The 26129-nt window shown below is 38.8% G+C and overlaps 1 protein-coding gene across 6 annotated transcripts in view; it reads left to right on the forward strand.

Moving 5' to 3' along the window:
* pparg (peroxisome proliferator-activated receptor gamma) overlaps positions 1–24896 on the forward strand; it is a 30693-nt gene extending 5797 nt beyond the window's left edge. For 2 of the 6 annotated variants that reach the window (XM_020628982.3, XM_029276350.2), the window contains exons 2-9: positions 12525–12818; positions 13170–13336; positions 16309–16447; positions 19347–19546; positions 21678–21795; positions 21977–22137; positions 22225–22468; positions 23780–24896. In XM_020628982.3, the coding sequence (XP_020484638.1) occupies positions 12527–12818; positions 13170–13336; positions 16309–16447; positions 19347–19546; positions 21678–21795; positions 21977–22137; positions 22225–22468; positions 23780–24027 (1569 nt within the window). In that variant the 5' untranslated portion in view covers positions 12525–12526 and the 3' untranslated portion in view covers positions 24028–24896. Of the gene's footprint in view, positions 1–4911; positions 4993–5027; positions 5167–12521; positions 12819–13169; positions 13337–16308; positions 16448–19346; positions 19547–21677; positions 21796–21976; positions 22138–22224; positions 22469–23779 lie in introns of those variants that run through there. The other 4 variants (XM_020628980.3, XM_020628978.3, XM_020628981.3 and 1 more) reach the window with 3 other exon arrangements.
* Positions 24897–26129: the final 1233 nt, after the last annotated feature.

Genomic DNA, 26129 nt, shown 5'->3' on the forward strand with positions numbered 1-26129 from the left:
CTGGTTGACGTTATTCAAGTCCTGTGAGAAATTATGTACAATATACGTTTACCGACCCCTCAGTTTAAAATTAGATTATAACCGTTCATTGCCCAAGGATCTTTAATAAAACAGGAAAAAAAACTGTTAGTAGCCTAACTTTCTTTGTCTTTGTCATAAACTTAGCTTTGAGGCTTTTTTATTCAGTAATTGTTTAAAAAGAGACAGAAAAGTCAGCACACAAATGTCCTTTTAGTTTCCTTTATCCGGGTAAGAATGCCATCACAACAACTGACGCGTTTCAGCACTAGGTCTCATCAGCGTTCCACAATAATTGTTTGCCACGGCCCATCTCTCTTAGCTTTGCTGCTTTTCTTGGCAAACTTTTTTCTCTTGTAAGGCAAATATCAAGTTTATAATGATAACAAGTAGTATCATGCAATAAATCACGATTTCATTGTTGTTGCAATTCCCAATAAACACTCTGAATTGGTCACAATAGACAAATATACATATGATCCAAACAAGCAATGCTCTGTAGGTCTTGAAATTTGTCTCTGAAAAAGTGGGTCCATTGCATTCTTGAACAGTTTTGTTTCCCTTAAGCTGGATATTGGTTGGATACTTTCCCTTTCTGAAATGATCCGATGTTGGCGAATTGTTTAGATGTAGCGGCAAATTTATCAGAAGTACTGACTAGTAAAGCTTGCTAGCAGAAATTTCCCCCAAAGTATCAGAGATATACAACGAGGCTAACCTTCCAAGCATTATGGCCATACTCATAGGAATATACCAAACTTGCATTATTTTAATATAAACTAAAACTACAAATAGCTAATAATGTAAACTCCGGGCCTCTGAATATTTCTGGATTGCTGGTGACATGCTAATAAGACAATGACCATACATTAGGATTTTGTACTAGTTAATTAATTAAACTTTTTGTATAAGTTTGGTTTCAGAAAGTAACTAAAGACAACCTAACATGTGGAGAAAGCGAAATCTTATGGAACCTTCTATACCCTTGTGATTGGACACCTGTGGCAAAGAAATAACTCAATTCTTGAACTTACTCTGATGCTTGTTTTGCTCATAACAATGTTCCTTTTTCACAGGCATTTCTTAATCAATGTCTGTTGTATAAACCTTTCCCAGTAGACGTAGTTACAGTGTGTTCTGTGAATGAGAGGCACGTCATGTGTTATTTTGTTATTGTCCAGCTAAACAGCAGCGGAGGGCAGCACACTACTGTCTTTTCCTCTCCGCTTCGAGGAACAGGGCATGACCCTTCCCACATTGTACCTCTCCCTCTTCCTATCGTGCTGCACTACACTTACTCCCTGTCTCGGCCAAAACACACATTTAGCTCTAAATCCACTCTGCTGTGATTTCTCACGAGACTCCCACAGCTGAGATCACACACATAATGTGACATCATCATATACGTAAGCCAGTCGTATAGATAGTTTATCTCCAGGTCCGTCTTACTGTGCCATCCATCCCTCATCTCTCCAACTATACTTTAACACCTCTGACCTCTCAGGCTTAGAAGTGTGTGTGTGTGTGTGTGTGTGTGTGTGAGACAAAGATATATTTTCACTTTGCTCTCCTGTCATACAGTAAATGGAAGGAGTGTCCTAAATTGTGCTTTGTTTATGCTATGAACACGTGTTCTAATATTCTATGTCCTTCATGCTATGTGTGCGTGTGTGTTTGTGTGTTTGTGTGTGTGTGTTTGTGTGTTTGTGTGTGTGTGTTTGTGTGTGTGTGTGTGTGTGTGTGTGTGTGTGTGTGTGTGTGCGTGTGTGTAGGTGTGAGAGAGAGAGGGAGTGTGTGTGTGTCTTAGGCCTTGACAGCATCACTACTCCTTCCCCTTATCCAGCGAGGAAGCTCTAGAGGCTCAAGAGACTCATCAACCATTAACTCATACTATTTAAAGGAATTAGGGGAAGGTTCATGTCCTTAAATTATTGTTAAACTGCAGATTCCCAGAGAGCAAGCACATACACAAACACACTTATACACACACATACATTTTGTATATACAGAGCATGGATATAAACTGTCTCTTTCTGTGGGCATGTGGACAATGTTTCCTTTTTGCCAAGTTTGGATTCTAACAATTTAGTTGCGGTATACTTGTATGCCTATGTATATGTCGCATAATGTGCTTGTGTGTGTTTATGTGTGTATTTGTTGGCATGAATTGTTCAATATGTTTTATTACAGTCCCCCTGAGTGCTGTTCAGTTGAGTTCACTCAGCATGCCGTCGTGTAATACACAGCCCACCTCACGTCCCAATCACATTATGATGCTGACAGCAATGTAGATCACATCCTGAAAAGTGGTGGGTGTGTGTGCCTGTGTGAGAGAGTTAATCTGTATATATGTGTTAATATATATGTATGTTTGTTTTGTTTGGGGGGGGGGGCTCGAACAGAGCTAGTGTCACAGGAGGAACATGCAAACTCAACACACAAAAATGCTACAGAAAATGAGATTAGGTTTGAACCAAGAACCTTCTTGCGGTAATGCTTCCGTGGTAACAACAAACAAATTCACCTCCATTGTTTTTATTTAGATTATTTAAAAATGTTCTTTTTTACAACACAAATTGGCAAATCATCAACTCATGTTCAAGTGGGAGAAATTATCAAAGGATTCATCATCGGAACTGTCATAGTTATAGCTTTTTTTTGATAAGTTTTGAACACCATGTGTTAATAGCGACACAATCTCCATGATCAGATTGCCAACCAATGCCTGTGAAGCCAGCAAACAATAGCTGCAATAATTTAGAGACTGCTCGAAGTAAAGAGACTGATTGGCGTAAACAAGAACAAAACAGCAAATATATGTTAAATAGAACTTTATTCTCAGATTGTTTCATGGCTGTTTCATTCTTTCATATGAATAAAAAATACCCTGCCTGCAGGAAGGTGCCCGAGCACCCGCTTCAAATACCCTCTATCATTTTTAATGGAGATTCAACTTGACATTATACATCATAAATTGTATTTTATCCTAATCTTTTTATTTTTTAAACGTACGATGGTCCCTTGCTAAAAACAAAACTGTTCAACATCCTTTCTTACATGTCTCTGGATTGTTGGAAATTGTCTCTGTGCACACTTGAGGTATGAAAGTGGGTTAGCGAAAGCTACTGTCAAGCTAATGTGAGACCACTTGACCCTACCTGTCCAACTGTGACAGCTGTGAGTGAATGATTGATGGTTACAGACAAGCTGAGACTCTCTGTCTGTCTCTGAACTGTTGGGTCGCCTGTCTCCCCCGACTCATTTCTCGTGTAATTGCTTCACTCTTCAAGTTAAGTCTTTTGTTCTGGATCACATAAGTTTTACTTTGCATTTTTTTGTGCATCCCCGTATAGGCCCGCGATATACAAATACAAACGCAGAAGAGGCAGAAATGTCTTTCACAGTTGGAAGAAACCACTTCTCTCTGGTATGACCTGGGAACGTGTGTGAGCATTGCTATAATTAGGAACTAATTTAACACATTCATCATTAGAGAAAGATACTTCTGCTTTATTTATTGGTATATAGTCTCATAGTCAGCATCAATATAACATGTCAGAACTGGTCAAAATGTTTTTTTCAGATCAGAGCCACATGTTCAGTTAGCCTTTGAAGCTAACATACCATACAACATCAAACATCTTAAAATAAAGATCATAGACAAAAACGAAAGTGTTGGGGCGCGCTGGTGGCGCAGTGGTTAGGGCACGTGTCCCATGTATTGAGGCTCTCGTCTCGAGCGGTAGGCCTGGGTTCGCTTCCACTCCACATGTCATTCCCCGCTCTCTTTCCCGTTTCCGACTCTATCCACTGTCCTATCTCTGCATTAAAGGCACAAAAAGCCCAAAAACTAAATCTTTAAAAAAAAAAATGAAAGTGTTAAAAAACATGTGTCTACTTGTTTTTGCAAAAGTAAGACGCAATGGATTTTTCATTAAATACAAACTATATTTCTCTATCTGCCATATTCAAATTCAATCATAAGATTTGATCAATTTTTTTTTTGGCTAGGGTTAGAGAGATGTATAAGATGTAACTGCAGTCATATGGTATTGTTATGAGAAGTAGCATTTCATTTTTAAAGCTATATTTTGGGGTTTGTATGCCTTTATTCAGATAGGTCAGTGAGTGGATAGAGTTGGAAACCAGGGAGAGAGTGTGAATGTGGGAAGCCACAGGTCGGACTCGAACCTGGGCAACCTGCTTTGAGGACAACAACCTCTGTACACAAACTAACCGCTAAGCCATCCTGCACCCCATTCGACAGTAAAAGTTGTGATTTTCTGAAGCCATGATCAGAGAACTGGCAGTCTTGTATTGTGTTGGTATTGCATGAGGAGGCTGAAGTCAGTGCGTCACTGCTGTCACATCGACACTGAGTGACTGAGCGGAGAGAAGTGCAACCAGAGAGGCATGAGGAGGTCGCCTGTCAGAGTGAAGCAACAGGAAATCATCTGCATCTGATGTCTACCACTTTACACACACACACACACACACACACACACACACACACACAAAACGCACACACATGCACATAAAATAACGGGAGAGCAAATGATTCCAAAAAAACACCTTTCAGGCACATATAAACAGGTTTGATAAAATATACAGAGATATAAATCACAATAATAAATAGGAAATTAAAGACTTACACTTGTGAGCACACACCAACACCCACACACACACCAACACCCACACACATGCAAAGACCACATGATAGTTAGCTGTCTGAACTTTTGCTGAGCCGAGACTCTGTCAGAGAGAGAAAATGTGTGTAGTTCCCTTTCTATCGGTCATCACTTCCTGAGGAAAAGCATGACCATGTGGCACACACACACACACACACACACACACACACACACACACACACACACACACACACACACATACACACACGTCTCTTCTCCTGTCACTGTCACTTGTTGGTCAGTGAGCTGACACGGAGCTCTCTGAGTTGAAACGGGGATGAGCAGGGTGAGTGGACTGTCCTGTGGTCGGTGTGTGTGAGTTTGTGTGCGCTTGTAATTGTCATTCAGTTCATTTTGTTAAATCAACGCATGAGCTATGGATGGCTGCAACAAATGCAAAGCCCAGTTTTCTGATACAAGGTGGCGACAAATATATGAATACTTGTGATGATGATGTCTGGTGAGTATTTTCACTTTCTTGTCTTTGAGGAGCAGACATCTGTGCTTATCAAGGAGATAATGTAGGTCAATCAGCAGTGTCTGATACTAAGTAAGCATTTATTCAGACAACTCATAACTTAAAGAAATTGATTAGGCTGCTTTTTTTTTAGATTTTAATGACGATTTGTGTGGTCAGAAACCTTTAGTTTATTGATTTTCTTTCAAATTTCTATTCCCAACAGGGTTACATAAGCAAAAAATAACAATAATTAGGTCATGTAAGAAGTCTGTATTTACTAGAGGGAGCAAGAATTCCTGGAGCACACTCTTCCAAAAGATATTGCTTTAATATCACAGTTTACAGATTTAACAGGTACTAAAAAGGGATTGAATTGTAAAATGTTTTAAGTTAAAACAACATATTTCATAACGCACTATACCAGTAGGCATCAGCTTAGCGAGCAGACAACCACCTCACAGCTAACTTGCTGTTTAGTAGCCTTACACAATATGATAGGAAAGGCTAACATACTTAGCCACAGGAAATTTGGATTGGAATTGGTTAAGGGCTTACTTAGATATTGATACTGACAGATGTCATTAAATAATATCCATAGATATGTGTTGGATCAGCAGGTTTAGCGCCAACCTCCTGGCTAACACTTGCCTCCTCAGCCTGGTTCAGATCAGCTAATGCCCTAGTGGTCTTTCTTTTTTGGCATCCTGAACGCTGTGCAGGTCCTGGCATGACAATTGACAGTCCAATGTTACTTTGCCTAATAGTTAAGTTTAATAGACTGCCCAGAATATTAACATTATAAAATAAAAGGCTCATGCCATTATAGGAATAAGGGGATTACATTTTGATACGGACAACACAAAGTAAAATGTGTCATTTTGTTGTGTTAATAAGTAATGGTGAGTATTTTTGTTCAAATAAAATGTACTTGTTTGTTTAATTTAGGATGGACAATATTTTACCATACCTTAATTGGCACCTCTAATGCGACTGGGCCTCAGAAAGCTAAATACCCTCTATCAACCCTGTGTGATCTGAAATATATAGAAAGCAAGGCTTTCTAAAGTGCAGAAAACTGTGCCTGTTTTCTTTCGTTTGTGAGAAATTTGTAAGAAGTCTTGCATCCTGCACAACCTGACCTGAGGCTGACCTGATGTTCATCAGTGCTCTACTTTTCTAGTCTTGGAAGTTGAAACACAAAAATTAGACAAGACATATCCAATAGAAATCAGATAGTGGTTGTCTGCATGCTGTTTTACTCAGAGCTGTGCCAAGCAGACACAAGACTGTGGTTTCTAACCTCCCACTTTGACATTCTTTGAAGTTTCATGAGTAAATTCAGTACCAACAGAGAGAGTGGGTTTTTCAGACACAAGGAGACTCTCGGTTCTCTAAAAAGTGGAGTCCAGACCTCTTGCTGACACTTAGTGATCACATGGTTTTCCATTACTCTCCTGTTTGATCATATAGGTGCAGAAGGGAAAGGCCCTTTTCGATAATTCTGACAGTAGAGGCTTCAAACCAATGAAGTAAAAAAAAAAAAAAGCCTATTTCCTGAAGAGTGAGGCAGGTTGGCAGTTTTTTTTTTTTTTTTTTTTTTTTTTTACATTTGCGCTAAATGCACCTTTTCATACCCTTCTGTTTTTCTGTTTAATGACATATAATCAGCACAGATTTATACCCTGCGAAAATCAAGCACACTTTATCTTTTCAAAGAATTAGTGGTGACTGCAGACGGGCATATCTTAGTTTTAGTCACTGAAACTAAACCACATGACTTTTTACATGAAGAGGTCAGGAAGTCACCAAGCTCTCTGTTTGCGCTATCAACCTGTCTCTCTTTTGGTCTCTGTTTGATACATATACATAAATATACACAGGACACCTGTCATAATATAAAGAGCTTACTGTGCAAAAAAAAAAAAAGAGGGGACATATTCTGTTACATGTTAGTTTGTCATCAGAATGTTATAAAGGAAACACCAAGAGAATGTGTAAAGTGTACACAAGGGAAGATAGAGTCTAAGAAAAAAACTGGGTTTGTGTAGTTCTTCCTTATCAAATGTTCCCTCAGTTTTTGTGTAGCAGCTAGGTTCATTTCCAGCTACAAACATCGTATTATCCAAACATGTTTAAAGCAATCCTTCTGACTAGTGGTGTGGTTCTCACCCTCAGAGATCAACGTTATAATTCAAACAGAGAAGATAAGAGAGTTAATGCATCTGAATGCAGCAGGGCAGGTTCTGCCTTTTTGTCTGCAAACTTACTAAATATACCAGAGCGGCTTCTCTTTTCACTTCTGTCATGTTCTTTAACTACTCCTCAGCTCGTATTTCCTGCTTGACTGATAAATGACATACTGTGTCGGATTGTAGGAGGCTCCTACACCCTAGGAAAAAATGATGATGATGCTGAATGTTTTCAGGCTTATTCACGAGGGTGTATTTAGTACTTTTTATTCCTTTAAGTTGAGTTTTTTTGTTGAGATTTTTAAGCGTGTTCCCTCTTTGGATTTTTTGTGTTAATAATGATTTTTATTTTTTAACATTTTTATTTTAGGGCTCTTTATGTCTTTGTTAGAGAGACAAGACAGCGGATAGAGTTAGAAATCGGGGGGAGGGAGAGAGTAGGGAATGACATGCGTGAAAGGAGCCACATGAACGCTTGCTTTCAAGGAATTTGGCCTCTGTACATGGGGTGTGCACTAACCAATAGGCTACCTGCGCCCCAGTGATGATTTTATCTCAGTCAATAAATTCAGAGGCATATTCAGACGTTTCATGCAGTAATCCGATCTCTAGCCTTTGCGTCATCCTGTTTTTGACCAAATCATTGCTGTTGTTAAGAAATTTGAAAGTAAAACAGTTTCATACGTTTTGCAACTTTGTCCCTGAAGGAAAGATTTCACATCTCCCTGACCTCTTGGGTTTATATCTTTTTTTCTAAAGTATGTTTCTAAATTGAAGAGCACCATCATTCTCTCTGCTTAAGTTCACATTTCAGTTGTTGAATATTTTCCGCTTTTGTGGGTCCATCTGTACCTTTGTTCATGTCGCTCCTGTCTCAATTGATGTGTTTGTTCATTCAAAGATCCTCACAAGATTGTACTTGAAAATGTTTTACTGTATGTTTTGGCTCGAACACACACACAGTGTCAGTCGGCCTCGTCGTTACAGTAGCTTTCCAGACCTGCCTGCCAGTTTGCCGTTGGTCTTTTGTTATTATGTCATGATTGCGGCAATAGCTGATAATATACTCCTACACGCTGCACTTGAACCTGAGAGACAGGTTCTTACATGTGGAAATCTGAGAACTGACAGCGGTAGAGCTGTCATGCACGTGTGCACAGACACACACATACCTTTGCAAACATAGCGCACACTGCGAAAGCCTTACTAATCGTCTGTCACCTTCTGAAGAATCTGACGGGGTGTTTGCCGACACAGCGCTCACAACATACATGTTGAATTCAGTGGAATTTGTTCTCCACAGTATTTTCATGAAATCTCACAGGAAAGAAGTAACGGTAGAAAGTAGTTCTCACCTTTATATACAATAGATTTAAGCACCATGGCAAAACTGCAAGACTGCAGACACCTTCTTTTTTCTGTCTTAGTTATATGTAAGAGCCAGCAGAGTACAGAACTTGACTTTTTTTTTTTTTAACCTGAAGCCATAAATGTGCAGTTTGTTTTCTCAAAATGGTCTTGGGAGTTGCTCTCAGTCACCCCTCTCACATTTTACTCCCATAAGATCCCTGCCTCCATATGATGACTTGATGCCAAGCAGGACACAAGTTGCTCCAATGCCGTGTCTATTTTAGGTTTGGATCAGATGGCAACCTCCCAACAAAAGAAAAAATAACCAGGTTTCCTCAGTTATTAATAGTCACCATTTTTCCTAACAGCAGCTTCTTAGATATTAGAGGATACGCATACACACACGCACGTCGCACACACATACTTCTCTTTCGCCCTCCTGTTCTGAAACAATGTCAACGTCGCTGTGAATTTTAAGTAGTTCCCCTGCTAATTTGTGTTGCCAGAGTCCAAGCAAGTGAAAAGGAAACAATAAGTATTTGAGGGAGGAGGATGTTTTCTCCGGGGGGGATGTTTTGCAAAGTAATGTGAAGCCATTTTTATACTTGATGCCGCTGTGCCATCGGCTTATTGCTATTTTAGTTTTGTCCTGTACTATAATTCCTTACATTCTTTGTTACTTTCTTTTCCGAATCAGGCACTCGTTGATTGGCGGAGGTTTATTTTTGGTGGTGGACACAAAAGGATGTTTGGCACATCAGGTGTTTCAGGACGCACCCTTTAGTCCATAAATTATTTATAAACTGCTGCTACTCTGCCTTTTCCTTTTTTCTTTCCTTTTGGATCGGACGGAACAAAATTGAATAGCTACCCATATTGTTTTATTTATAAATACACATGATTCAGCCCTTTCTTTCCTATAACACAATATTCTCCCCTTAAGCTTTTGAATTACATTTTCATTAAATTAAAAGAAGAAAACAATGTTCAAGGATAAGTCACTCATTAGATTGGTCTGTTAACTCATCTATACTGCTTTATTTAACCTGAGCTTCTCTTAGACTCTTTTGATTGACAATTTAGACTCAGCAGCCAATTTAAAGCATACGCTGTGTGTCTGTGGTACATCCTTGTACATTTCTGTCACACACAGGAGAGACTCACTTCCCTTAACAGACCACCCAGAACATGTCACATGAGGATTTCACCCACAAGGTCAACTTGCTTAATCAGGAAAACTCTGCCTGTATCACTACGGACAACAGACAGCTCCTGGATGGACACTGACGCCATTGTTTATGCTACTTACTGACCAATGAAATATCAAACTCCTTTCAATAACTATCAAATATAGCACCAAATTCTTTAACAGACCAAAACCCACAATTTAATAATCTATTTGGTTTTTTTTAATATCCCTCCTCGCCGAGTTACTTTTTTGTTCACAAGCCACTGAAAACACAAAGGGATCTCACAGTTGTTCCGTTGTTTCATTAACATGGGCAGTGTAGTTCATTGAATATTTTGCACATACATCACCCTGATCAAAGAAACTCTAACTGACACATTTCATACATACTGTACGAATCAGTCAAATCAGTAAATGGTCCCTAAAAAGTCAAAAACTACAAATCCCAGTAAAAAGAGCCCAGTTGAACTACATATGAAGATCAATATTTTAAGTAGGAGTAAATGGCTTTGGTATCCACTGCAGGCAGGTTAGGTGTGTACAACGTACTGGACCAAAAAATTTTTTTTACTTTGGGCTCCTCGTGTTATTTGTTGGGAGAAACAAAATAAAGCATACCCCTGACTTTTTCCTTTAATATCTTTACTGTTTCAATTTTAATGAATTTTTAATTTTAATAATAGCATCTTTTTGTGTGACCCTTGTTTTTTTGTAATTAATAGATAAAACAGTTTTTCTTTTCAAAGGTTGAAACAAACGCAAACAACTACAACGAGATATTCTAATGAATAAAATCCCCGTTCAAACGTAAGCCTCATTACATAGCCTTGTACATGGTTTGTTTTTGTGTGGACTAGAGTAACCTATGATATCTGGACTGTGACCATTTCGGCTCACCTCATATGTCTGACACACTGTGTAAGATATTTGAATGACTGTAGAGCCTTTAATCATTTGTGTCAACGAGAAGCTGAGCTACAAGTCTGTGGGGTAGAAAGCAGCTTCAAGGACTTTCTTTTTTTTGTGCCTTTAATGGAGAGATAGGACAGTGGATAGAGTTGGAAATCAGGGAGTGAGAGAGTGGGGAACGACATGCGGGAAAGGAGCTACAGGCCGGATTCGAACCTGGGCGCACTAACCACTGCACCACCAGCGCCCCCTTCAAGGACTTTCTGAATACTATCATCAGGTTTATAGATTATTTTTTCTCCAAGTAGCAAATTCTATTAAAGGATACTGCTGATATAAACCAAATATTTGTAAGTGTCAACAACTCTCAGGATAAGAAAAAAAAAAACGATAATAAAATTGCTCACTCTTACAAGTATTTCAGTGTAGCCAAAGTCAGATATAGCTTATTTATCTGTGCCATAGAGCTTCATACGCTTGTGAACCAGTCTGTGTGCTCAGATTTGTCTCTTCCCCTCACTGCTCAGCAAGATTCCCAGCCAACCTGGTCAGACCAATCAAAACTATTCATCAAATCTGGGGCAGGATCGAAAGACAGTAACGGACCTTGTTGAGACTGATAAGATTTTGCTGCTGATGTGGGACATTCTAGATGAGCTGTTATGTTAGTAGTGGTCGAACTGAATGGCAGTTCAAGTTATATACACCTGGTAATTGTTTGCTACTTCATTATGCCAAATATGTTGACCAATAAATTGGATGTTTGAACATGCAAGCTTGCCATGTATTTGCCCCTCAACACATGTCGGGTGGCTCTGATTGGTTGCAGCTTCAAGAGTAATTTGGGTCTGCAACCACTGATCAGGACTTTTGGCAATTGAACATTATCTTGGGAAATCTTATTTGCCAAAACCAAACATAACCTGTTATAATTACCACAGATGTGGTAGAGAAGTCTTTTTTTGTGTTTGTCTTTCTGCAGGATCTGGTTTGAATGAGAATGATATAGAATATAACCAGACAATAGACATAGCCTATAAATACAAAGCCTTCCCAGGAAATCAGAATTAAATTATTTTAAGTTGAAAGGACACTATTACAACAATGTTGGTGCCACTGCCAACCCAGTTCTTAATAATTGGTAACACATTCAACAGTCAGAAGGTGCATTCTGTTGCACTGCTGATGTCAAATCCTTGGCCTCAGACAGACTGAAGCTCAAATAGTTCCTGCTGTCTGTGTTCTTTGACTGGGTAATCACACAGAGAGCCGCCCAAACAGAAACTTATGAAGACTGTGTTTTGAGCAAAAGAGACTCTACTCAGTGCCAAAGTTCGTCTTGTACTCACTGTGACACAATCCGCCTCCATGTTTACTAGATAACAGACAGACTGCAGGAATAATCTGAGGGACAGGGGGTACTCGTCATGATGTGGAGTGTGTCTGTTGTTTTAACCATTTTGGCTTTACTGAAAGATCATATTTAATTAATTGTATGTGCACAATGCTGAATAATGGCAGTTCCACATATATTTTGATTGTCAAGTTTTAAATCTTCTCCCCAGCCTCCTCTCTTTCGTGTATCTACAGCTTTTACTACTTCCTCCCCTCCTCACTCCAGATCTTAAGCGTTGTTTTATTTTAACAAGGTCACACACAGTCAACAAAGGATGTTGCATCAGCAATCGCGTCACCTCCTCATGTCTTTCTCTTCACAGTAGACATGGTGGACACCCAGCAGCTCCTAGCCTGGCCTGTGGGATTCAGTCTGAGCGCCGTGGACCTGTCAGAGTTGGATGACAGCTCCCACTCCCTGGACATGAAGCATTTGTCCACGTTAGACTATGCCTCCATCTCCTCCTCCTCCGTCCCTTCCTCAATGTCCCCCACACTCGTTTCCTGCGTCGCCTCTGCCGGTATGGCCTATGACCCCAGTCCGCCGCAAAGCGAAGAACACCTGACCAACTTAGACTACACCAACATGCACAGCTACAGGACTGAGTACGACATGCACAGTAAGTCCAGATCTGAAACATTTAATCAACGTTTAGATGCTGCACACATGGACAAAAAAAAATCTTATTTGCAACTTGTTTCAATTAGTTTAAGTCCTCATGAAAGCTTCAAAATGAAAATGAAATGTACCACATTTAGCGCGGAGTAGGTGGAGGTGTAGATTTTCACCTGTGTTGAAAACATAAAAACAGCAAGATGGTTAGAGATTACAGGAGTAACATATACTGAAACTAGGTTCAACCAATGCAGTGTTAAAGCTGGAAATGTATGTAAGATGTGAACAAAGGTCATTTAAGCCTTCTGTCTCCCTTGCTCCTTGTTTTTGTACCTGACGATGTTTCCTCTATCAGACTCAATCAAGCTGGAGCCGGAGTCGCCTCCTCAGTACTCAGACAGCCCCGTGTTCTCCAAGCACCAGGACGATACGTCGACCACAGCTCTAAACATCGAGTGTCGGGTGTGTGGAGACAAAGCATCAGGGTTTCACTACGGTGTCCATGCCTGTGAGGGCTGTAAGGTAGGATGAGTAAAAATGTATGAACAAAGCGAAGGCTAATGAATAGCCACTGTTCTGATCTAAGTGGATTGTTGTTGTTTTTCTGTTGCCAGATCAAAACCCCCCAAAATGTTCCATTTAATTTCAAGAAAGACAAAGAATGGCAGAAAATACTCAAAATTATGAGACTGCAACTCACTTGTGATTTGCATGTTTTCAAAAATAAAAAAGCTAAAGTTATCAAAATAGTTGCAAATAATTATTCTCTGAAACTGAATTTTTTAGTTCTGCATTCTAAACACTTTGTTGTCTCTTTCTTTGTACGACCTAAAAATGTCTCAGACCTTAAGGTTAATTTTATCGGTTACTTTTGTCAGTATTATCGGTCTTTTTTGAGGACTAAGTGGTCACATAAAAATCAACAGGGCTACTCCATCGTCTTCTTTATGAGCTGTACACAATCTGTATTTTCACATTTTTTTGGGAGAAACACTAGGCATTAAAGAGATTCTTATCATAGCTCAAAAGTTTAGTCCACAACAGTGGAAATAAATTGATTGCTGCCCTCAAGATCATACCTTCTTACTGACATGTCAGGAAATGCTGAGGGGTGTACGAGTTTCTTCTGAGAAGTGTTGAGTTTTGTTTCCTTGCCAGTCTCACTTTATCTGTCACCCTGTGTCACTTTTCGATGAACCATGTTGGTGGAATAGGTAATTATAAAAGTGTGCAGAGAAGTGTGCATCTTTTTTTTTTAAATCTATTTGATGTCTGTCACTTTAACCACAAGCCCCATACATTTTCCACTTTGCAAATGCTCAGGGAAGGCGTGTGCCTCAGCAGGCATACAGACAGCCCTTCAAACCCTGGGCTGTAGTTATGTCAGTATAGAGTACAAATAACAAAAAGAGTGTGGGCGAAGTTTCACACATGATTCTGTTTTCTTTGAAAAATTGAGACACGAGACAAAGGAGGGCAAAAGTAGTTTTGATGTCCTGCAATGACAAACAGAACAACTAATAAATAAAAAGCCACTAGACAGCTGTCAGCATTCAGCAATCTCTCTCTCTTTACTGTAAGAAACACTCACACTTACCTCTGGCTTTCTTAGAAAAGGGTACATTACATGAGCTTAGATGACTTTAGTGAATAATAATAGGTTGTCTTGTATGTAAATCATTGAACACATTGTCTTGTGTTTCTACAAATTCAAAACAATTTCAGGATATTTCTAGAATTGTAATGAAGGATACAATCAGATTTTTGGACCAAAAGGGTCAAAATAAAAACAGAAAAATCTTCCATTCTGAAGATGCAATACTTAAAGAAATTATACAACTACACCTTTTACTTCAGCTCTTTTCCTATTGTTAAACATAAATCAGTGAGAGGAACAGTTACTATGGTGGCATGTTTCTTTTGTACTGCTCTGTGGTTTATTTTGATTTCATCCCACTTTTGACAATCTGCTTCTGTCAAATCAGGCTAGCAAAGCAAATCTGTAGCTAAATAAATGTAGCGCCCAACAAATACACTGTTAACTCCTGCCCCGAGTAACAGTTTCTTAAAAGTACATTGCACATTCGTTTCAGACATTTTATATATATATATATATATATATATATGTATATACATACATATATATTATTAATAATGAAAGCATATATCTGTGGAGAAATTATTTGAGTTTTTAGTGTGTAAAGAAAATCTTCAGGTTAGGATGACTTTTAAAGTACAGACACTGAAAAACACATTTTAGTTGTTTTTCTATCGATATGATTTGTTGATGTTGGTCAAATAGCCTTTCTCTCTTTAAAATGCTATTGTTCTATTTACATTATGGTGGTGTTGTATTGACTGAAATAGGTTTAATAATTTTTCAACTTGATTGACTTAAAATCTGCAGTGATTAAGAAATGTTGTATAAAAATCAACATGCAGTGTAATAGAATGAAATACAACACAATAACTAACTTGACCATTACCAGAGAGTTGATCAGGACCTCTGTGACCCTGTGAGGAGTATTCAGTTGGATTTGCTAAAACATGGGAGGCTTTCTGTTTTTCTATACAGTCTTAGTCAAACTGTACTTTCAGAGGCTGAATGAAGCTAAGGTACAGGAGTCATTGTTCTCTTAAAGCCCCAGGGGAGACTCACCAGAAGATGGGGTCAGCCAAACAGGCAAACACTTAATTGTTTCAAAGCACAAAACATTCTTTATTGAGGTGGAGCCTTGACCCCTTTTAACTTCCTCTTTCTTTAAATAACTTGCGATTAAAAAAAGAAACATCTGTCGATCTTAGGGAGTTGGATGCCAAACACACCAGCCTTCCCATAATGCCAGATGTGGATTTAAATGCCCATTCAGTTAGCTTCTATAATCAGTATAGACAACAATCAGAGCAATAACAAACCTGGGACCGTGTGCAAGATTGTGTGTTGGTAGTTTGGTCATGGCCATGTAGTAAATAGATAAGCACAAGGAGTCTTATGGCTTCTTTGGTCCTAAGGTTGAAAAAAATCAAAGCCCCTGAAAGCACCCTAAAATACAATCTACTTTTAAATACACTCGTGGATCAGTATGATCGACTTCCTCAGAGATTAGAAATAGACAGAAATCTAATCTACATCTACCCATAAATAAATGCTTACAGAGCTCCTTCACCAAAAGAAACTTGTAGCTGATGATAAATTGCAAAAAATTCATTTTAAAATATAAAGATCTGTACACCTGTGTTTTATCAACCATATAGATTATGGAGTTTATTTTATAAGGTGTGTATCATACTAGGAATAGAGTTTCCTTTACAATCATGAGACTTTTCTTCAGTTTTTGTCATATCATGATTTGTGGGTTAATCATTTTCTGCAGCACACATCTCCTACTGTACCGATTCTTACAACAAAGGGGCAGCATCATCAGCATAGAGCAGAAGAAAAATTTGTGATATCTTAAGTGACAATATCTGAAGTGTCTCTGTCCTTCTTGTAGGGTTTCTTCAGACGCACAATCAGGTTAAAGTTGGTGTACGATCACTGTGATCTTCACTGTCGCATTCACAAGAAGTCTCGCAACAAGTGCCAATACTGTCGCTTCCAGAAGTGCCTCAATGTCGGCATGTCGCACAACGGTAAGATGGTGATACTAGCCTACATTTTACTAAAGTGTACATTCATTAATTCATTTAACCACAGTATGTACAATGTGCTTGATTTATCTTAATAAAGGATAAATACATTTCAAATTTACAGGCCATGATTAGCTTGATGGTAACAGAAGTCAAAGCATGTGTGCACTCGGGTGGTTTCATTTTCATGGTTTTAGAAAGGAACACAACCTCATACTATAAATGCGCACACTTAAGTTAAAAGACTCTTTTTTTCTCTCTCTCTCTGCTTTTGGGGCCCAGAATTGCCTCCTTTTCTAACCAACCCTTCTTCCTTTGATGCCCTCTGAGAAACATCTTCACCACACTGCTACAAATTTGGTTTCTAAAGTGTTGTGATCAAATGTACACAAATAACACCACTGTCCTATATGTTGCCAGTTTCTTGCTCTGTGGTCTTCAGCTGAAATTACACTTTCTGGTCACGGATCGGTTCCCATCACTTGTAGTCTTGTAAACCTGCTATACCAACCAGCACAGTTCGAGGCTAACATTGTGGTTCAAGCTAACTTTAAAATCCTCCTCCACCCCCTAAAAACAGCCATGCTTTGTTTAGATGCTTGGTTAAACTATCTGAAACTACAAGTAAATGCCAACACCTCCCACACAGAGCCATCTTCTGTGATGAATTATACTTGTCAATACAAATGCCGTTTACTGCTTCTTCTTTTGTTTCGATTCACAAGCTGCGTCTGATGGGAGACATTTGTTTTCTTTAAAAAACAGGCTGTGAATTTAGTTTGTATTGTTAATGCGCTGAAATAGTAAAACACTGAAATATAAAGTAAGAGCGTTCAGTTGACAGCACCTCACAAGCTCCTCATTAGAGGTTAAATATATAAAGGATTAATTTACTCACCTTTAAAACACCTGTGAATATTCTGCTGAAAAACGGGTTTTATTTTTGTTCACCTTTGTCGCAAGATGGAGCGCATCCCTCCCTTTTTCATATATAAAGCTGACTGTCACATGAGTTTCAGAGTGGACAATGTCACCTGGTGGGCATGCTAAGCTTGTGTTGATTGACGCTCCCTGAGGGTTTAAAAATTTACAGCTCACTTTTTTATTTACAAATCAAACCCATCATATGAACAACTTCAAATCTGGTCACGTTTCATCAAAGAGCTTCTTACTCACTCACAAAAGAATGATGGACAAGTGTGGGGTCATAAATAGATCATGGAGGGAAAGGCACAACATTAACTTCTATTTAAAATGTGCATCACAGTTTCTGATTACAAATTAAACAATAACTAAAGGGATAGTTTACAAAGATTACTGATAATTTGGCTAGAACTGAGGGCTTTAGTCATACAAGATTTAACCTGGGGAAATGTAGTCATATTTTCTAGGCAAGGAGATGTAAGGACAGTAACACAAACATGTAAAAATGGCTGGACACTTCCATACCAGGTGTAGAAATGCACAACTTTTAATTTTTGTATCTAGATTAGAGTGTTGCATTTAAGGTTCTTTTTGCAGAAAGTAGTCTACATGCCTATTGTTCATGCTACTGTACTTAATTCTCACAGTGTATGTCCGGTCCATTCTTTGCTTTTATTTAGGTGCAGCTTAGTATTTTACTGGTATCAATGATAATAGGTTTGTTTCTGTCACGGTCTCCCTCTACTTCTTTATGCCTCCTCCCACACATTATTTGTCTGCCATTCAGGGAGGTGCAGCCGGTGCTTTGAACGTCTGCTCTGTGTGGGTTTTCATTTATCAATGATTGACATGTCAGAGTGCACAGACCTCAACTGATTTCTCAAACCTGCTGTGTCACTGCAGCAGGCATGCTGCCAGTGTTGATAGGGTGACTCTGGTTTGTATTTATTTGCTTGAGGTGTGCGTTTATTTCACAGTCAGCATTACACAATCACATAAACACTGCAGTAAATGCAGAGCGTGGGTTTGAATGGAGAGATAATTAATGACTTCCACTGACAGAAAGACAATAGCTAAACCATTTCACAACACGGGAATCAAATTACAGTGAGATTACAAGGAGCGTTTTCTCCCTGGTCGAGATGAAGTCGAGATCATAATGATTCCTGTGTCATACATTATTAAACTTCAATAAATATCAATACAATGATCACTGAACTGAATCATTTTCGAAAAATATATGTTTTTCTAATGATCAATATAGAAGCCGAATAGAAAAAGTAACATGACATTACAACAGTGTATGTGTCAATACACTAATGTAAATGTGGAAATAAGATCGGGCTCCTTATTTGTGTCGCCTGTGGTAACAGGCAGGTGGACATGAAGGCGGGCTGAGACAGTTTGTCAGGTTCTGCACTGAGCTGTCACAACTTCTACATAAATATGTGTAACCATGTTATTAAAAGGAGGTCATTGTCATGTCAACTTCATTAGAAACACCCCATAAAAACTACAAAGGTAACACTTCCTATGTTATTAAAATAGATTTTCCCTTTCATTGTAGATAACATCCATATTCTGAATATACTGTCCACTAAGACTAAGAGAAGCAGCAGGCTTTGCGCATGTGAGATGTTGGCAACAGATTTGGGACCTTTTTTAAATGATTGTCACGTTGTTGCTAACTCAAACTGGATTAAGCCCGGGAGTCAAGATCTCAGTGACGTCCGTTATCTATTTCAATTTAAGATTTACTCTGGACCCCCAAAGTTCAAAGATGTTTTTTATGTACTTTTAAACACTTCAATGTCTTCAAAAGTTTCCTAACAGATGTATTGTACATTTACCTTTTTGGATGTCATGTGATTCGTACTAAGATGAAGCTCTTGTTCATGCACTCACATATTGTGCCTGCCAATCAGTCTCTATCTACGCTATAATCAGGCTTCTCACTGTCTTTTTTTTTCTCTCGCAGCCATTCGTTTTGGCAGAATGCCGCAGGCGGAAAAGGAGAAACTTCTCGCTGAGTTCTCGTCTGACATGGAGCACATGCACCCAGAGGCCGCAGATCTGAGGTCTCTAGCCCGACATCTGTACGAGGCCTATCTGAAATACTTCCCCCTCACCAAGGCCAAGGCCAGGGCCATCCTCTCTGGGAAGAACGGAGATAACTCAGTAAGAGCTGCCTTAATTCTACGAAATAGTTTTATAGGATACTAAAAAGGACACGGTGTGTATATAAATTATTTATTTTTTTATCTCACTATGGAAAATATCACAAGAACAAAACCCAAATTACCAACAAAACAGCACATGATGTACATTTATACTACGCAATGGCATGAATCTTTAATTCTAATTTCCCACAATAATTACCTCTTAACAAAGTGGTCCGATTCCACTTTTAAAAAGACTGTTGACTCTAAAATCTTAATATGTACATTCATTATTTCACAGATGTAATTATCGTCATTTTATCCCATACTCAGCCTTACTCAAAGTTATAAAAGTTTGAAGTCTTCCCTAACCCTGCACTATCGTATGTTTCCACACTTGATGTCGTTCACATGATGTCTTTTTAAGCTTCTATCGCAGCTTTGACAGGAAAAGTGGTTTGACTGGTTTTCTACATGTCGTGCCTGTTAGAAAGCGTCTCAGATTACAGCGGTCAGGCTGTGCAACAGGCTAACACGGCCTCTACACTGCACCTCAAAAGTAAGAATAATTGATAACGACATTTTGTAGTTGGCTGTAGAAAAGGGATTTGACCACACCATGAAAATGTAAGATATCATCTATTTCTTTGTTTTTGTACTAAAGATTTTGAGATATTAAATGTGAGTTTTCAAAAAAGACTTCATCAGGAAATCCACCTCGACGTAATTACAAGTGGCAGCTCAGAGAAAAGCTGTGGTGAATGCATTAGTAAGCGGAGTGGACATGTGGTGAAGGCTTCAGCCTCGTGGTTCATCTCTAATTAAACTCTTTTAAAAGATTGATGTTTGAAAAAAAGTGTTATTAAAATTATGTAAGAAATACAATTATCATTTGCAAATATTTTTTAAGATGTGCTTTTATTCTGAAAAGTCAAGGTGATAAGATTATCTTTAACCTTATCAAGTCTGGTTCACTAAGTATTCATGCACAGCCTAACCGAACCAGCTGAACCTACCAACTAACAAGTACAGCAGAGTTTGGGTTAATGCAGAAGGCGAGCACACACATCAAAAACATTCAATATGAACAGTGGATTAAACTACAGTATGATTCATACACACACAGTGGTATGAATTCACCACATTCACTAACTGGAGCTGTTTGTATTATGATTATCATTATTACTACTGCAGAGGAGGAGGAGGAGAAGATAGTCTCCTCTTCTTTTGCAGTGTATTCTGTAAAGACAGATGTGTTCAAGGCCACGCTGAGTATCTCTGATCATTGTTTTGACTGTTCACCACAGTGATAGCGGCCCCTGAAGGAAGTCTTTGGTTGTTTACTTAACCATAGCAAACATTATTTAACAAATAGGAAATCACATTTAACAAATAGAAATAAAGGGGTTTTGTGAAATACTATTACATGTTTGTTTTTTTATTCATATTGAATTAACAGCACTCCAGACAAACAAAAAAAAAATGTGTTGTTTAAAAACGTGTTAGATAGACAGACCAATTTGTCCTTACTGGTAGACATGGCAGCTTAATGTCCTATTCCTTTTTGACAAGTCACATAGATGTTTTATTAGTGTCTCCATTTAAAAATGAGGAGCCCTACACATCAGTAAAGACTTCTAAAAAAAACGTGAACAGATTTGTGAAGTCAGCACACATACCAAAAGAAAAAAGACAAATTCCACCACTCTCTAGTTTATACAACCAAAAGGTGTCTTTCATTTATATCATTTTGCATCTCTTGCTGAAGTTCCCTCTATCGTGTCTCATTCTACTTTTACAACCATGACAAAGATTTGAGCGTATGAATGCTTCCATTCATCATGGGGGCTGTTGCATGTTGAAGCCAGTGTTTTCACCTCAGTCAGAATGTTTTCAACTGAGTTAAGCTTCATTCACCTGCAAATGTTGTTTTACATTTATTTACTTTGATGAATGAGCTTTGACCAAAGTGCATACACAGTATATGAGATTAGATTTGCGGCCCACATGTCCTCTATAGACCTATAGGGAGCCGACGCTGATTCCTTTTTTTTTTTTCTCCTGCTTTCTCTCCCACCGATTTCTACTTGCTTATTCCTGCCCCTACAAATCTCTTTTATGCCTAATTTCTTTTTCTTCTCTCCCTGCAGCCTTTTGTCATCCATGACATGAAATCTCTAATGGAAGGAGAGCAGTTTATTAATTGTAAGCAGATACCAAATCAGGAGCAGCAGCAGCCAACATCAGCCCTAACAATTGGACATGGAGGTTAGAAGTACCTTTTTATTCAGTTTTTCAAAGTCCGGCATTTTTACTTTTGCTGTCAACTCATAACATCACCCTCCTTGTTGATATGGTTATACATTTCTTAAGATATTTGAAACTCTGAGTCTTTTCTTGTAATGCTCCAACTGTTTCATTTCACTGAGCACATCTCATTGAATTTCAGGTTTCCCTGCAGCTCACTCAGGTTCAGAGTGTGCTATTTTGGATGCCGTGGAGCTGCGTTTCTTCCACAGCTGTCAATCACGCTCGGCTGAAGCGGTTAGAGAAGTGACAGAGTTCGCTAAGAGTATCCCAGGATTCATCGACCTGGATCTCAATGATCAGGTGAGTGGCATCAATACTGCTAGTCGTACATTCTCCCTTAAAGCTGTCTTGTTGATTGTATCTTTGACTGATGTTATCGTCTCCCAGGTTACCTTACTAAAGTACGGAGTGATCGAGGTTTTAATCATCATGATGGCTCCTCTGATGAACAAAGACGGCACCCTGATCTCCTACGGGCAGATCTTCATGACACGGGAGTTCCTCAAGAGTCTCAGGAAACCTTTCTGTCAAATGATGGAACCAAAGTTCGAGTTCTCTGTAAAGTTCAACATGCTGGAGCTGGACGACAGCGACATGGCGCTGTTTCTAGCGGTCATTATCCTCAGCGGGGGTGGGTGATTTTGAAGTTTTCTTCAAAAGATCATTTGATAGCACTCAAACGTCTGTCTGTGAATTAGAGTCTGGAGCCAGAAGAGAGCTAGCTTAGGTTTAAATCCTGGTTTATAATTTTCTGTCAACTTCAAATTTGAATTAGGAAACTTTTCATTTTCCAAGTGGAATTCTTTTTGGCACCAATGTTGTACCATTGTTTTCTGATTTTCTGGCACAACTTCACCAACTACCAAGGTGCACAAAAAGTTAAAGGCTGGAAGTCAAAGTCAAAGTCAACTTCATTGTCAATTTCAAAATATGCCAGACATACAGTGGAATCGAAATTGCATTTGTCTCCGTCCCGCGGTGCAATACAACCAAAATAAGGTAAAATAAGATAAGGTAAAATAGATCAAATAAAATGAGGTAAAAATAAGATAAATAATATTTACAGTAATAAATTCTAAGAGGTTTTCATAAGGTTTCTTATGAAAACCTTTTCTTGCAGCCATGTGGCTTCAGATCAGTTCACTGTGAATATAAAGTGTTGTAAGGTGGATGCTGTTGACAGAGTTTGAGTTGTAAACCTGCTGACGCTATCTATGGCCTACCTTGACCCATTTATCTTCTGAGGCACGGGATATTACTAGAGAGAAAGGGGGAGAAGAAGTGAAGGAGAATGAATCATTTTTTCACGTGGAAACTAGCAGCTACATCCTATGCAGTGAGACTTTATGACGGTGTGTTGTTGACAAAAGACACATTTGGACAAAGACGGAAAGAAAGTAGGTCAGGTTTCACACACACAACCACATAAGCAGCTGAAAACCACTCAGGTCTTGGTTTAAAAGAAAAGACCGAGGTGTAGAGATGTTTGTTGCACTGTCATCACAAAGTCTTTAAAACTAAGCTAACAGATATTTTCACCTGTCCCTAAAAATCAACTCTTTTATCTCTGGGGTCTAATATTTCTAGTTTGCGTGTGGCTACTTGATAAAAATCCGCCCTTGAACCTGATAAGGATACAAATCAAACATTGAAGTTGATAATTAACTTAAATGACTGCGATGATAGCTTGTATACAACGATAAGATGACATTTGTAAATAGTAATGATACACCTACGTCCAATCATAAAGGAGAGCTCAGTGTTTTGTTTTTGAACAGATTATGAGATTATTATGTTTTAAATGTTGATTTTAGGGCTCAAGTTTGTTCACATTCAGTAAATGTAGATTTATATTTGTCTTCTCTGCCCCTTTGTTTTCCTTCTTTTATTGTTTGTCTATGATGTCTCTGACTGTTTCTCCCTGCCTCTGAAACATGTCCAGACCGTCCCGGCCTGCTCAACGTGAAGCCCATCGAGCAGCTGCAGGAGACGGTGCTTCACTCGCTGGAGCTGCAGCTGAAGCTAAGCCACCCGGACTCTCTGCAACTGTTTGCCAAGCTGCTCCAGAAAATGACCGACCTGCGTCAGATCGTCACCGACCACGTCCACCTCATCCAGCTGCTGAAGAAGACTGAGGTGGACATGTGCTTACACCCACTGCTGCAGGAGATCATAAAGGACTTGTATTAGAATGTATCTGGGGAGACCGACAAGTGGAGAGGAGAGGAGAGAAAGGGAAAAAAAATAGAGGGAATAAATAGATTTTGTTTTTGAAATCATGAGTTGTGAAATAAAGAGGAGAAAAAAGGAGATTACCAGACAGGCTGACTGGAAATAAGATAGAGAAGGGGAAGAACAGCAAAAAGCCAAAAAGTCAGAATCAGAGTGTTAAATCTTGTCTAGACATGTGAGTAAGTTATGGTGCACGGTCGTTCAGCCCCTGCTGAGCCTGGACATTTTGTGAATGAGCGGGCTGCCAAGTGAAATATGAAACAATTGCCTATTGCACCAATCAGGATGAGCAACTCTTTTTTCCACTGTAATAGTGGAGACTTTCTTATTGGCGAGACGGTGCTTTGAATGGTGAAAGCTCATTACCGCACACACTCTAGGAGGATCAAAGTATCACTGTGAATATTTTATACCATATGTAACACACTGCTTCATGTACAGCTCATCTACACACACGCTACGTTACAACCGTCATAGGCAGCAGCAGCAGTGTGTGCTTGCCTACAAACCTCCGTGAACAAGCAAAAAACTGCATGAACGCTTTCTAGTGTCAACACATTCTCTGTTTGGGCATCAGGGAGGAAGGTGCTATTTCTTTTAAATCAGCTTAATCCAAAAATCAGAAATCTGATTATTTCCTGTTCCATATTTTAGACTCAGCTACCTGCAGAAACTGTGAGAAGACGTGAAGTACACATAAGAGGCACATAACCAGAAAGATGAAACCGTTTGTGCCTTATTGTGCCTTTAAGATTTGCTGTTTGACTCTTGTGTGGAATTTAAAAAAAAAACATGATCTACATTAAACATGTATAATGTTAAATATATTCTCGTATATATTTTTTTGTATGGGAAAAAAAATTGTCAAACAACTTGCTTTACAGCCTTTTTTTCAAATTCTTTCAAAGAGGTTTGAGCTTTACTGACTTTAGTGATTTTGTAAATATTCTAAGTGTTCACCGTGTCTGATCAATGAGATTTTGTTTTTTAACGGGGGGGGGGGGGGGGGGGGGGTTAGACAAAGGGACTGGATTGATTACAAACGGGCGGGAAAAGGAGACATTTTCTGTAAATAAAAATATTTTCTAACTTTTTATTTAAAGCTGTGTCTTGTCTGAAGTTTAAGGAGTGTACAGGCATGCCATACCATTGCAGTCATTTCATCAGCTGTCCTTCGTGTCTCTTACCAAACTCACACACACCCTGCTGGAGTGATTGCAACACATGAACTCTGCTGAACCGTGCCAAAAGACCAAAGTCTGTGGAAACAAATTTGATCAGCAGACAAAGGAGCTGGTTTTAAATTTGAGGATATGTCACTTTTCCACATGCCTCTCTTCTTTAAAGTGAGCACAGGCTTCCGTCCCTTTTTCTTAACTCATCAACTCAACGGGAAGATATAAATAATGAAAAAAAAACATCATCTAGAGGTGATGGCAGGTAAAAGACACACTGAGGACACATACTAAAGGTTTAAGTCACTCAGCACAGATTCCTACACAAAGATATCTTGCTGTCTGGATGTTTGCCAAGTTACATGCAGAATACATAACACTTTAAATCCCTCGCACTGGCAGCGATGCTTCTCTTTAAGCCAAGGATTCACATGGAATTGAGCCATTTATAGACCAACACTGGCCTATGAATGTTAGGATCCAAGTTCTAAATTCAACAGAAGCCCTTGGACAAGGACATGTGTACTTACATTACACTGCTTGAATGCTTTAACTGTTTAATAAATAATTAATATTCTGTATAAATATACAGAAGAACAGATGGTCTCTTTAATAACCCCTCTAATAAAACCTTTGTAGCATCTTAAGATGTTGTTTCTCTTTGTGTGCTGATGATATGAAAGGGCTGCTTTTAGTCGTGAAACAGACATGAATATTTTATTCATTAAGTTTTTGCTTTATGCCTTTTGAAAAGATGTGATTCTCAGTTTAAAAAACATAGCTCTAAAAGTACCAGGACTCATGGTTTCTCAGTGTCTGCTCTAGATTGGCATCAACTGCTATTCTAACCTGATAATGGGAGTCATTCTCGCTCTTCACCTACCC

Source organism: Labrus bergylta, chromosome 5 (genome assembly GCF_963930695.1).
Source record: "Labrus bergylta chromosome 5, fLabBer1.1, whole genome shotgun sequence".
In the NCBI taxonomy this organism is placed as follows: domain Eukaryota; kingdom Metazoa; phylum Chordata; class Actinopteri; order Labriformes; family Labridae; genus Labrus; species Labrus bergylta.